The sequence below is a fragment of the Bufo bufo genome, chromosome 5, assembly GCF_905171765.1.
Source record: "Bufo bufo chromosome 5, aBufBuf1.1, whole genome shotgun sequence".
NCBI lineage: Eukaryota > Metazoa > Chordata > Amphibia > Anura > Bufonidae > Bufo > Bufo bufo.
In genome coordinates this window covers 88,585,135-88,599,597 of record NC_053393.1, presented here as the reverse complement: position 1 = coordinate 88,599,597, position 14,463 = coordinate 88,585,135, and the positions used below count along the sequence as shown (strand labels likewise).

The following is a 14,463-nucleotide window of genomic DNA, read 5'->3' as shown; positions in this document are numbered from 1 at the left end:
CAAATTCAGACATCAACTGGATGTCCATATAGCATCTGGGTGTACTGTTCTTATCTGTTTTCTGTTCAAGACTCATTCATGCAAATTAATGCATGTGCATGCTGCAAGTTTCTTATCACAGAAAGGGTTTTTTACAGTTAGAGTAGTCAAACTATGGAATGTCTACCCCAAGAGGTAGCAATGGCAGATGCTCTTGCAGTGTTCTGAAATACACTGCATGTACTAAAAATCCCATCAGGTTGTATAGGGAGTGGAGGTCCCATGTGGCTAGTGAGGGCTGGCTCCACCCTTCCTCTCTAGTAGGAAGCTTCTGGAGTCTATGGCTGCCTGCTGAGAAGAGAACATCTTAGGCCCCTTTCACACGGGCGAGTGTTCCGCACGGATGCGATGCGTGAGGTGAACGCATTGCACCCGCACTGAATCCGGACCCATACATTTCTATAGGGCTGTGCACATGAGCGGTGATTTTCACGCATCACTTGTGCGTTGCGTGAAAATCGCAGCATACTCCTCTTTGTGCGTTTTTCACGTAACGCAGGCCCCATAGAAATGAATGGGGTTGCGTGAAAATCGCAAGCATCAGCAAGCAAGTGCGGATGCGGTGCGATTTTCACGCACGGTTGCTAGGAGACGATCGGGATGGGGACCCGATCATTATTATTTCCCCTTATAACATGGTTATAAGGTAAAATAATAGCATTCTGAATACAGAATGCATAGTACAATAGGGCTGGAGGGGTTAAAAAAAATAAAAAATAATTTAACTCACCTTAATACACTTGTTCGCGCAGCCGGCATCTCTTCTGTCTTCATCTGTGAGGAAAAGGACCTTTGATGATGTCACTACACTCATCACATGATCCATCACCATGGTGATGGATCATGTGAATGACCATGTGATGAGCGTAGTGACATCATCAAAGGTCCTTTTCCTCACAGATGAAGACAGAAGAGATGACGGCTGCGTGAACAAGTGGATTAAGGTGAGTTAAATAATTTTTTTATTTTTTTTAACCCCTCCAGCCCTATTGTACTATGCATTCTGTATTCAGAATGCTATTATTTTCCCTTATAACCATGTTATAAGGGGAAATAATACAATCTACACAACCTTAAACCCAAACCTGAACTTCAGTGAAGAAGTTCGGGTCTGGCTACCACAGTCAGTTTTTTATCACGCGGGTGAAAAACACATTGCACCCGCGCGATAAAAATTGAACAACGGAACGCAATCACAGTCAAAACTGACTGCAATTGCGTACCTACTCGCGCGGGTTTGCCGCAATGCACCGGGACGCATCCGGACCTAATCCGGACACGCTCGTGTGAAAGAGGCCTAAGACTGGGTTCACACGAGCGTGTCCGGATTAGGTCCGGATGCATCCCGGTGTGTTGCGGCAAACCCGCGCGAGTAGGAATGCAATTGCAGTCAGTTTTGACTGCGATTGCGTTCCGATGTTCAGTTTTTATCGAGCAGGTGCAATGTTTTTTGCACGCGCGTGATAAAAAACCGACTGTGGTACCCAGCCCCGAACTTCTTCACAGAAGTTCGGGCTTGGGATCGGTGTTCTGTAGATTGTATTATTTTCCCTTATAACATGGTTATAAGGGAAAATAATAGCATTCTGAATACAGAATGCATAGTAGGTGATCAATTGAGGGTTAAAAAAAAAAATAATAATTATCTCACATCCTCCGCGGTTCCCGGTCTCTTCTTTACTTCTTTAATGATGAGCTGTCAGCTAAAGGACCTTTGGTGACGTCAGATCACATGCTCCAATCACATGGTACATCACCACGGTGATGGACCATGTGATTGGAGCATGTGATCTGACGTCACCAAAGGTCCTTTAGCCGACAGCTCATCAGAAGAGACTGGGAACTACGCGATCAAGAGGAGAAGGTGAGTTAATTTGTTTATTTTTTTTTAACCCCTCCAGCGCTATTTTACTAAGCATTCTGTATTCAGAATGCTATTATTTTCCTTTATAACCATGTTATAAGGGAAAATAATACAGTGAATAGACTGTCACCTAGCAACCATGCGTGAAAATCGCACCGCATCCGCACTTGCTTGCGGATGCTTGCGATTTTCACGCAACCCCATTCACTTCTATGGGGCCTGCATTGCGTGAAAAACGCAGAATATAGAGCATGCTGCGATTTTCACGCAACGCACAAGTGATGCGTGAAAATCACTGCTCATCTGAACAGCCCCATTGAAATGAATGGTTCCGGATTCAGTGCGGGTGCAATGCGTTCACCTACTGCATTGCACCCGCGCGGAAATCTCGCCCGTGTGAACGCAGCCTTAGAGTAGCAAGGAGCAGATCCTATAGGGAGATCCAGTTCCCATACAGATTACAAGCAGTTGATGTGCCAACCCATACAAGGGAAAAATCTACAGAAGGTTTAACCTTCACAAAGGGATTGCGGACTACTTTGGCAAAGAAGGTAACCGCCACCAATCTGGTTATAGCCTCCTCTGCATGTGGTGGGAACACTATAAGCTACACGGTGCCCACCATAACCAAAGGACCGGAAGGTGCCCCTGTTCAGAAACGGTATTCCTTTGAGGATACTGCTGATATCATATGCTTCTATATATCTGATGATAGAGAAAGTACATCCCTTTAGGCCGGGAAAAGTAGGTATTGATCAGTCTGATTGTAAGAGAGAAGCTAACCTCCTTACCCAACCTTTGGGAATTACTTGAGTTGGCATTTCATATGAATAGTGCTTGTGTGGATTACCTGTGGACTAGCCTCAGTAAAGTACTGTGAATCTGTGATACCAAAACTGGTCTTGTCATTATACCTCACCACATTACAGTTTACTCCATCATTTTTGTTGCACAGACTCATGAAGCGCTGGGAGGACAACCAGTGACTACTACTCCCATCTGCACTACCACTCCTATCCTCTTCACTTCCATACCAGGCTTGCTGCACTATGTCAGCATGTAAAAAACAAGAGCTACATGCAGATGGCCTTGGGGGTTCTAATTCATCTAACAGCTAATGAGTTAGGGTTGGTTCACATCACATTTTTTTTATTATTATATTATCAACAAGATAAATCATACACTTACAAATACTTTAGTACTTTTGAAAAAGGGGCATACCAGTACAACTGGTCAGTAAAGCATTACATCGCAAGTCACAAATATAACCTATATCATATTTAAGCAAATGGTCTTCCAACCTGACTTATCACGCATTGTGAGATATACGATTTACATACATTTGTTAATTCAAAAGTTGTGCAGTGAAAGTCGCTTCACAAATAAGGAAAAAATATAGAACACTGAGTCATAGAACATAAAATAAAAAAGTCGAGTAAGTTCACTCCAATAGCAGCTATTACTTGTAGCTTATGGCCAGAAGCACTGCATTATATTTTAACTTGGGTTCACAATCCATCCGCCCAAACTTATACTTATAGGGGTATCTGATATGTCATATGGCCTTTCAACTAATTCCTTCCTTATTATCCTACTAGAAGATCTCATAATTCACCCACCCCGTCCCTCCCCCAAAAGGGGGAAAAGAGGAGTAGGGGAAGAAGGAGAACCCCAGTACATTCATCTAGGTTGTATTTATCCTCATTGTTGAGCTTCAATATGCAACATCCATGGTCTCCAAGTGTCTAGAAAACCCTGTCTATTAGGGTTTTCCCAGCTCGCTAACTCCTCCATTCTACATATGTGGTTCATTTTCTCGTACCACATGGATATACTAGGTGGTTCAGGATCATCACATTTTAAGCCTCCACTTGACGTATACAGTAGAAAGAAAAAGGATACAAAAATGCCACACACCACATTCTTGTATCCTGAAGAGTCCAGTAAAAAAAAAAGTTATAGGTTTTTTTGCAATGGTAAAAAAGTATGCGTTTTTTTTTTTTTTTTTTACAATGGAACTCTATGGCATCAGTCTGAGGCATCCGTTAACATATACGTTTTTTTTGTATACGTTAAATGGATTGGAAAAACATGATGTGAACCCAGCCTTATAAGTGAAAGGTTGAACTTGATGGACCTGTGTCTTTTCAACCCAGGTAACTATGACCAACAGACTGTGCCAAAGAATCAAGAGCAAAATGCACCATTTACTTTAATAGGTCCGTGTGCCATGTGGAAATTACTGTCATCTGAATCAAGCCTTAATTACGTCGAATTTTGCCCTTGGTAACTAAATTCTACAGCTACAAAATGTTTCTGTTCCTTCCAAAAATACATTTAAGGCCAAGAGGGAACAGGCAGAATATAAGCGTTCACATTGGATTACCTTTAACATTCTGTTTAATCTGAACAATGGTTTATATCCAAAGACGATGTACAGAAGAAGATCAAATGGTATCACAGATGCTGCATCAAGCTGTGAAACAACACAACAAGGTTTAGTGCGTCAATTACACCGAGCAGATGACATGATGTGGATGCATTTCTGATCTTCACTCCAGGAGCTCAGTTCAATTAACCTATGATCATCTGGAAAGGCTGGGATGATTTACTGAAACTCCCACATCATTTTCATTAGTATTTTCCCTTTAAGGCCACATGCACACGACCGTTGTGTGTTTTGCGGTCTGCAAATTGCGGATACACAAAACACGGATGCGTCCGTGTGCATTCCGCAATTGGCGGAAAGGTACGGACAGCCATTAATATAACTGAATATTCTTGTCGGCAAAACGGACAAGAATAGGACAGGTTATATTTTTTTGGCGGACCACGGAACGGAGCAACGGATGCGGACAGAACGCGGAGTGCTGTCCACATCATTTGCGGCCCCATTGAAGTGAATGGGTCCGTATCCAAGCCACAAAAACTGCGGCTCGGATGTGGACCACAACAACGGTCGTGTGCATGAGGCCTAATTATGACCATTAGGTCACTTGTAGACGACCCTAATATAGGAAACATTTTTTAGCATCTGTCCAGCAGTTCTACAGAACATGGATGGATCTTATAGTGATCTAAGCCTGATTCAGTAGAACCACCGGGGGTCTCGGGATTGCCGCTATAATACAGGCGCTAAAATAGGTCCATTAGTTGTGAATCATTTAAGACCAATTTTCCACATGTAAGTTTAGGTATTGAGACAGTAGAGATATATAGTTATAATCACTACAGTCATTTCTTAGAAGGGTTTTCTGGGACTACAGTATTGATGACCTGTCCTCAGGATGGGGGATCAATATCTGATCAATGGGGGTCCAACTTTCCACCCCTTGCCAATCAGCTGTCTGAAGAGGCTGTGGCACTGCGGTGAGTGATGCGGCCACCTCACAGCATGACAAGCACAGCGCCATACATTGTATAGTGGCTGTGCTTGGTATTGCACTTGAATGGTACTGAACTGCAAATGGACTGTATGTGATGGATGAACAAGACGTCACTGGCCTCTTCAAACACCTGTTCGGCTGGGGTGGTGATTGTTGGACTCTCCCCAATCATATATTGATGACCAATCCTAAGGTTAGGCAATCAATATCAAACTAACAATATACATATATTTTTGACTAGATGTATTGTGATTGTCCATATTGCCTCCTTTGCTGGCTAGATTCATTTTTCCATCACATTATACACTGCTCATTGCCATGGTTACGACCACCCTGCCATCCATCAGTGGTGGCATGGGTGTAGGAACCCCCAAAAATCTGGGGGGGACAGCATTTTTGCTCGCCGGGTATATTCTTATTCAGTGAACTGCGAGTTGTTTATATCGTTAAATTTTAAGTGTGTGTGAAAAATATTTTTCTGGCTCAACAAAATGATGCCTGACTGGTGATTCAGTGACCTCTTTTTGTTGACACGCTTATTTACTAGACTTTGTAAAAAAAACTTGCGGATATCCATTCTGACTTTCTTCACTCAAACTGACTTTTAAGCATAAAGCTAAGGTTCCAGAAAAGACAAAATTTGAAGAAGAATGATAATACTGAATGATAACAAAAGATTTAGATTCCTAACCTGGGGGCAGTGGCGTGCTTAGTGTATTTGGCACCCGGGGCGGGTACTTTCTCCGGGACCCCCCCCCCCCCCCCCGAATTACAGTTCTGAAGACTCAGGGGTGCTGGCTGGTTTGGCCTCAGGGGTGCTGGCTGGCTTGGCCTCAGGGGTGATGGCTGGCTTGGCCGGGCAGAAGGAGTGTGGGAGACTGTGAGGTCCTTTTCTCCAAGCTGCTCCGGATCAGTGCTCTGGGCTCCGGGCTGGAAGTGGGCACAATAAGAAAAAAATATTTTTCATTACACCTCAGGTCAGACCACCAATCAGACCCCCAATGTTAATCAGACCTCAGCTAACAGCCCCAATATGAATGACCCCCAATCAGACCTCAGATAAGAGCCCCATGCCTCATGGCAGCCCCCAGTGCCTCTCATCAGCCCCCCAGTGCCTCTCATCAGCCCCCCCAGCGCCTCTAATCAGCCAGTAATAACAGCCCCCCCAATCATGTGCCAGTAATAACAGCCCCCCAATCATGTGCCAGTAATAACAGCCCCCCCAATCATGTGCCAGTAATAACAGGGCCCCCCATTATGTGCCAGTAATAACAGCCCCCCCAATCATGTGCCAGTAATAACAGGGCCCCTCCCAATCATGTGCCAGTGATAACAGCCCCCCCCCATCATGTGCCAGTAATAACAGCCCCCACAATCATGTGCCAGTAATAACAGGGTCCCCCCCATTATGTGCCAGTAATAACAGCCCCCCCAATCATGTGCCAGTAATAACAGGGCCCCCCCAATCATGTGCCAGTAATAACAGCCCCCCCCAATCATGTGCCAGTAATAACAGGGCCCCCCCCCATTATGTGCCAGTAATAACAGGCCCCCTCTATTATGTGCCAGTAATAACAGGGCCCCCCCCCATTATGTGCCAGTAATAACAGGGCCCGTCCCCCCCAATCATGTTCCAGTAAAAGTATTGTATATATTTTTAAAAAAATTAACACTCATACTTACCTCTTTGGCAGCGATGCGATGCAGGCCTCTTCCGGCCTGTGTCCCGCGCTGTACGGCTCAGGCGGTGCGATGACGTCATCGCGCCACCTGCGCCGGCGGCCTATCAGAGGAACAGGAAAGGGACACACCTCTCCCCTGCTCCTCCGCACAGCCGTCTGTTTGTATCGATGTCCTGAGGACGGCGATACAAACAGATCACTATGGAGATGAGCGCTTCCACAATGGAAGCGCTCATCTCAGTGCCCTGCTGCCGCACACATTGCCCCGCTGGGGGGGATTTCACCATACCTGTCCCCCCCGCATTATTTCCTGGGGGGATCCGTCCCCCCCACTTCCTACGCCCATGAGTGGTGGTCATGCTTGCACACTATGGTGGCCTGAACTGTGGCAGCGCACATATGGTAGTGTTTTTTTTTTATAGTGTACAACCGCTGCTGGATTACAGGATGGTCATAACGGCTGGAAACGAGCAGTGTATAATGTGATGGAAAAATGAACCCAGCCAGCAAAGGAGACAATATGGACAATCACAATACATTAGTAAGTGCCTTGTATTAACTTTCTCTACATGATAAATGCTATTTGCTGAAGTGAGAAAACCCCTTTAAAGGGATTGTACCATGACATCAATGTATCTCCTATCCACAGGATTATCTTTAAGGATACTTTCACACTAGAGTTTTTGCTGGATCCGGCAGGGTTCATCAAAAATGCTTCTGTTACTGATAATACAACCATCGGCATCCGTTATGAATGGATCCGGTTGTATTATCTTTAACATACCCAAGAGGAATCCATCATGAACTCCATTGAAAGTCAATGGGGGATGGATCAGTTTTCTATTGTGGCAGATTGTGGCAGAGAAAACGGATCCGTCCCCTTTGACTTGCATTGGGGGTCATGACAGATCCATCTTGATAAGTTTCCCACGACGGAAAGCAAACTACAACATGTTGCGGTTTGCTCTCCGGTATGGGAACGCAACTAAACGGAAGGTAATGAATTTTGGAGCACTCCGTTCTGTTCAGTTCAGTTTTGTCCTCACTGACAATGAATGGGGACAAAACACTAGTGTGAAAGTACTTTAAGATGTGAATACTCAGTAACTAAGTGAACAATCAGTTTTCATGTATCTCAGACTGTCATGGATGTACATGCAGAGGAAATTGCAGTTTTGGTGTATTTCCCCTTTAAAACACATTTTACATTTAGAATTAACTTTAAAAAGATGAATGTAAATCCCTTATCATACTGATCCTGAATCACAGTCTGCGTTATTACAAGAGCTGCAGTCCCAATTCTGCTTGGCTAGGTTATGTGTCTTCCAATCACTTTGATGGTTCTAATTAAAATCTGCAGTGTATGTGTCACATGTGACCTTAGGGTACTTTCACACTAGCGTTATTCTTTTCCGGTATTGAGTTCCGTCCTCGGGGCTCAATACCGGAACAAAACTGATCAGTTTTATCCTAATGCATTCTGAATGGAGAGCAATCCGTTCAGGATGCATCAGTTCAGTCCCTCTTACGGTATTTGGCAGGAGAAAATACCGCAGCAAGCTGCGGTATTTTCTTGGTCCAAAATTCCGGAACACATGCCGGAATGCCAGATTCGGCATTAAAATTGCCGCATAGATGGATCCGGTCTTCCAGGCTGCGCATGCGCAGACCTTTTTAAAATGTGAAAATAATATATAACGGATCCGTTTTTCTGGATGACACCGGAGAGACGGATCCGGTATTTCAATGCATTTGTCAGACGTATCCGCATCCGTCTACAAATGATATCTGTTTGCATACGGATTTCCGGATCCGGCAGGCAGTTCCGGCGATGGAACTGCCTGCCGGATCCTCACAACGCAAGTGTGAAAGTACCCTAAACCTAAATCTGTCAAACAGTGGGCGAGCCCTTTATGAATCAGGATGTTTTTGCCGTTCCGCATTCTAGCATTTTTATTTTATTGTGCTGTACCCCAGAACAGGGTCACTGCAGAAGGTAAATTGTTGTAACTTCATGTTGCTAACTAAAAACTTTGTGATTTGCTGTATTTGTATACCTTATAGCACTGTATGGACAGTTTAGGGTTAACACCTTGGCTTATCCCCTTAGTTTTTCGCTCCCTGGTTAGTTCAGTCAGTAGAGTAGTGAGAGTCTAGCTGATGAAGAGAGAGGACCTAAATATGAATTCTCCTCAGGGCTAGGCCTGAGCTCAGAGCAACTTCATTGCTGAGACTTCTACAGCCAAAGAAGCAACTTTATCAAAAGTTCTCCAGAGATAAAAAGATAGAAGGTCCATAATCTGCAAAGCCGTGCATTGGAGTCAGTCAACAAGGTAAACGTGCACATTTATGGCAGAGAGACTTTGCTGCTATACTTGGAGACAGTTTGGCCAACCGCTTCTTAGGGTACTTTCACACTAGCGTTATTCTTTTCCGATATTGAAATCCGGCAAAGGGTCTCAATACCGGAAAAAAAAGTATCAGTTTTGTCCTAATGCATTCTGAATGGAAAGCAATCCGCTCAGTATACATCAGGATGTCTTCCGTTCCGTCCCTTGTACGGTATTTGACTGGACAAAATACTGCAGCATGCTGCTGTATTTTTTACGGCCAAAATCCAGGAAAAATACTGCACTTGCCGGATCCGTCATTAATTTCCAAGTTTTCCGGAAATTGCTGTATCGCCGGATTCGGGTATCCGGATAAAGGAGGAGCGGGTTTCTCTTTTGATCTTTGAAAATAAATTCAATACCTAATCCGTTATTCTGGATGAGACCGATCCAGAAAAAAAAGCTTTCCGTTTGTATACAGATTGCGGGATCTAACAACGCTAGTGCGAAAGTACCCTCAATCTGTACCCTTCGGACTGGGAATTGCAGAAACTTTTGCCCAGAAATCTTGTGCATGTTTCAGCAGCAGTACCATCTGTGCTTGTGCTTTGAAGATCTCATAGCGGGGACATCATTTTTACTGCGTCAGTGCATCACTGAGATTTTAGAACCAGGCAATGGACCAGTGATGAAGCCTGGCCCTTTCAGCCTCACTGGGATGGGGAGTAGCAACAGGGGGAGGTGGAGGTAGAAAGGTGCCCTGAGGGGCTAGGCCAGCCCTTTGGTTCTCCGAGCACCTCACTTACATAGAACTAAAAATAAGAATTTCCCTACATGCCAAGTGCAGAGAGAAAGGGCTCATTTTAGTCACCATATTCATCCCTTCCAGGCAGTATGCTTGGTTTAAAGGGGTTGTGTCCACTCAGACAATGGGGGCATATTGCAAGGATATGCCCCCATTGTCTGATAGGTGCGCTGGCTTGGCTTTTTCCATCGGCACCATAGAAATGAATGTGAGTAGTGGACCTGCACCTATCAGACAATGGCAGCATATCCTAATGATGAGATGGGAATATCCCTTTAATAGGGTTGATCATGGTGACAGAGGCCCTTTAACTATAACCTTGACTGTAAATTATGAACAGGAAATTTACCGGTATTGTATTCACTCACTCACCCGGAACTTTGTAGATTCCCAGTAGTTTTTCCTTGTTTGTTTTCTTTCTGTCTAATTAGAAAAAAAACATGTTTTCATTACATCAGATCCATAGCATGAAATAATATTTTAGTAATTAATGGTGCTGCTATTTATTCATGTTTTCTTTTTTGGTCTGCTTTGAAGTCAAAATTAGGAGTAGATCATAAAAAGAGAGAAGGTATGAAGGATTGAGGCACTTCTTTTTTTAATCCATTCTTACTTTCGGCTTCAAAAACTGCATCAGAAAACCTGATGAAAACCTGAACATGTACTGGCAGTCTAAGGATGCTACCACACTATGCAGTTGTTCACTTACACATCAGTGATTTTCCACTGACTGTGAGTCAGTAGAAAAACCCTGGAGACTTGCACTACTTTGGTCCATGATGTGGACCAAACATGCCCATTTAACTCTATGGGTCCATGAAAACAACTGACACAAAACAGATGACATCCATATTCTGTCACTGATATTCACAGACCGTTGGTAGAAGGTGCTCTGGAAACTACATTTAAAGGGATTGTCCGAGTTGTTTTTTTTGTTCTTTGTATGTTTCAAACTAATCAAATGTAACGGCTTTACCGTGCACTTACTGCATCTCCAGTTGCTGCTTTCTCAGATCTCACTGAGGGTCACATGACCTGTGATGTCAGCTTCTCTCCCTGCTCTGATGATGTTTGGTGCACAAGCCTGGGAGAGCAGATATGTGTCTGTACAGGAGAGGTCATTGTGCTGGCCACGCCCACTGCACTGGGAGCTGCTGCTGTCTGCTCTGTGTCTCCCTCCCACTGGATTATTCAGGAAAGATTAACCCCTTCAGCAACACAGACTCAGGGCTGAAGGCTTTACTGAGTAGCTGCAGGCAGTGAGGAGACAAATGCTGGGCACAGGAGCTGACAGATTAGAGGAGTTCTGCAGAGCATTGCCCAAGAACAGGTAAGGGGAAGATACTGTATGTATCAGCAGTGTCATTGTACAGCTGGGACTTGTAGTCATACAGATACAACATGTTGCTGACTTGCTGAGTATCCCAGCAGGCAGACATGTCACTCAGGGCAAGATTTGTATTCACTCCCTTTGCAGAGCAGGGGGAGGGGCAGAGATTGTTGTTATTGCAGGTAAACAAAGGGCCAGAAGAGAACCAGGGAAATAAGGAAATATTATATTTTTTTTGCCTAAAACTTGCTTAGCTTAGTTGTATATTGCTGCCCATCAGATTTACAGTGCTATTTTTTTTTTTTTTTATAACTCGGACAACCCCTTTAAGCCCAGCAGTGTATGTGGAATACAGATGACACAGATACAGATGACACATGGACGGCAAAATCATGGATCCTCCACCGACACCTTCACAGATGAACTACTGACATCTTCTCACAGATGTCATCATGGACATGTAAAAGCGGCCTTTAAGGCTACTAAACTGTATAAATTCTTTAATTTGTGAATTCATGTTTGTTGATGTAGTAAATGCACGCAGTTTTCAAACACATCACAACTATGTGGCAGCACCCGGCCGCATGGTCAGGTTTCCCGATGCAGTTTTGAAAGCCAAGAATGAACTAAAAAAAAAGAGAAAAGATGTATCTGTCCTGTATACCTTCTCTTCTTTTATGATCCACACTTGATTTTGGCTTCCAAAAGTTTCCTCAGGATGGTTTTGAATGACGGTTGTAATATAAGTGTGCCTGCACACAGAAGTATGGTTTAGGTGGATTTTACAGGCGGATTTTCGTACATTTCCACAACAAAATCGGAATGTCTTACTTGGTGGGGATTTGGCATTGCACTGAAAATGCGCACAATTGACAAGCTGCAAATTTCAAAATTCACACTGCAGGTCAATTTCCCTGGAAAATTCCCAAGTTGTGTACCTAAGATTTTGAATATCTTATCTCTTTAGCTGGTACTGTATTACACTGTAGATTTTCCGTACGAAAAATCAGTGCAAAATCAGGGGTGCACCTAGGCTTTCTGCTGCCTGAGGCGAAAACTGTAACGGTGCCCCTTTGCCACAATGAAAGCGCTCATTGCCCATGGCCCTTCCGCTGCCCCCCTCTTGCTCCTACCTGGTGCCTCACCTGGCCTCATTGGTGGTGCACCCCTTGTACCCATGTGCATGTTTCTTGACGCAGTACTCTCTGTCCTTAATACTTTCTATGATCCACTTTTGATTTTGGCTTCGAAAACTGCATCAAGAAACCTGAACATGTGGCCGTACCCTAAGATTTACTTGGCCAAAAGACCTACAGTATGTCTTCTTTCTGTACGGCATAACATACAAGATCATCTGCAGATTTTTTACTATCTGCTGGAATTCTGCACCAGCAAAATCCACACCAAATGGTGCAGATATTGACATGCGGTGGATTTGGAAATCTGCACAGCAGGTCAATCTCCGTACAGAAAAAAAAAATCAACACAGCGTACTCAGCTGTTTTTGGAAGTCGCACATTGGAGAATGGAGAGTGCACCAAGCAGTCACCGCTACAGGACTGCCAGAAATAGCCGAGCTGGCACTTTTCAGAACACCCATCTCCCATAGTGGTGAACGGAGGTTAGTCGTGCATGCGCGGCTGCTCTCCATTCACTTTGGGGGCCCTTTTCCCGATGTTACCGGACGTTAAGCATTTATTTGTGTTGTTTTTTTGACCTGAGGTGCATTTTGGGTCAATGCAATTCATTGAAATCTCAGCTTGTTTTGGGCTGGCATTTTGTTTCCTCATTTTATGGTGTTTTTGTCCCTTTTTTTTTTGCTCTGCTTGAAAAAACATGGCGTTTTTTTAAAACTATTAATTACTCTCAATACAGTTCTACAGAGGAAGTGACATTACAGAGGGTACATACATTTCTATACAACAAAAAAACACTATGAAAAAATGCCAGGGGCTAGAACATACCCCCTGAGGAGCCAGTGCAGAGGATGGGAGTAGTAGTTGCCCTGATAAAGTGTTTTGTCATGGTGTACTCCCATAAGCTGTTGCTCCCTGGGGATTGGTGCTGCGGAAATACAGTTTGAAGAATGAGGCCAGAAACTAACGTGTTTCTGGGATTCGCGTCCCCACCTATCCCTTGGTTGAACTTGATGGACTTATGTATTTTCTCAACCGTATTAACTATGTAACAGTCTCTTTTCATTAAGTGAAAAATTTTGCTTCTGGTACATTCAATAGCAGCTTTTATGGATGAAATAGTCTAACTGGTGCAAATCTTAAGATGGCCATACACAATGTAGGCCAAACCCGGCTGACCATTTAATGTGATGTTCCAAGTCTACCCTGACTGAAACTGTAGGGGAAAGAACTATTAAGCTTTTGGATTTCAACATGCCTGATCCTTTTGTTCTCAAGGTAGATAAGGTCCCGCCAGAGGCACCTTCTTCTTCTCTCCCTGCTTATAATTCATACTGAATACAGTTGAGCGAATTTCCCAAAATCTGTTTTGGTTCTGTCCAAATAAATTCTAGCCTAATGGAAACTTTCCCAATTCTCCTGTGAAGTCATCTATGACATTCTGAGGTCTCCTAGGATGGTATCCAACCCATGTCAAGGTCCTCAACTTCAAGACATCATTATTAGTAATGTCAAAGTCATAGTGACATATATGGCTATGGGTAAAAGGATGGTCTGTAGGCCATAGCTGTAGACTGACGGTATGCTGTACTTACCACTATGTCACCTCCTTTTACAAACTGGAGACGTGGCTGGAACACAAACATATCCAAAAGATAGCAAGTATCACAGGTATAATCAATGATCATCCAGTACAAGAGGTTGTCGGCATTCTGAAATGGAAATACGATTCGCAGTGGAATAAACCAGCAGTTCCAGTTGAATGTCAATGCGACAATAAGCAGCCAGAACAGATATAATGGATCTAGGAAAGAATACAAAGCACAAGTGTCTGGATTACCAGGTAACAGTTATGTCACTTTCTGACCTTGCTAGTCATCACAAGAACAAT

General features: G+C 43.8%; 1 protein-coding gene across 1 annotated transcript in view; it reads right to left on the bottom strand.

Moving 5' to 3' along the window:
• Positions 1–14,463, bottom strand: part of CNGB3 (cyclic nucleotide gated channel subunit beta 3) — a 286,679-nt gene that overhangs the window by 133,745 nt on the left and 138,471 nt on the right. The window contains exons 6-8 of the mRNA XM_040433859.1: positions 14,168–14,376; positions 10,479–10,529; positions 4,290–4,379 (exon numbers count right to left, since the gene is read on the bottom strand). Of these exons, the coding sequence (XP_040289793.1) occupies positions 4,290–4,379; positions 10,479–10,529; positions 14,168–14,376 (350 nt within the window). The remainder of the gene's footprint in view (positions 1–4,289; positions 4,380–10,478; positions 10,530–14,167; positions 14,377–14,463) is intronic.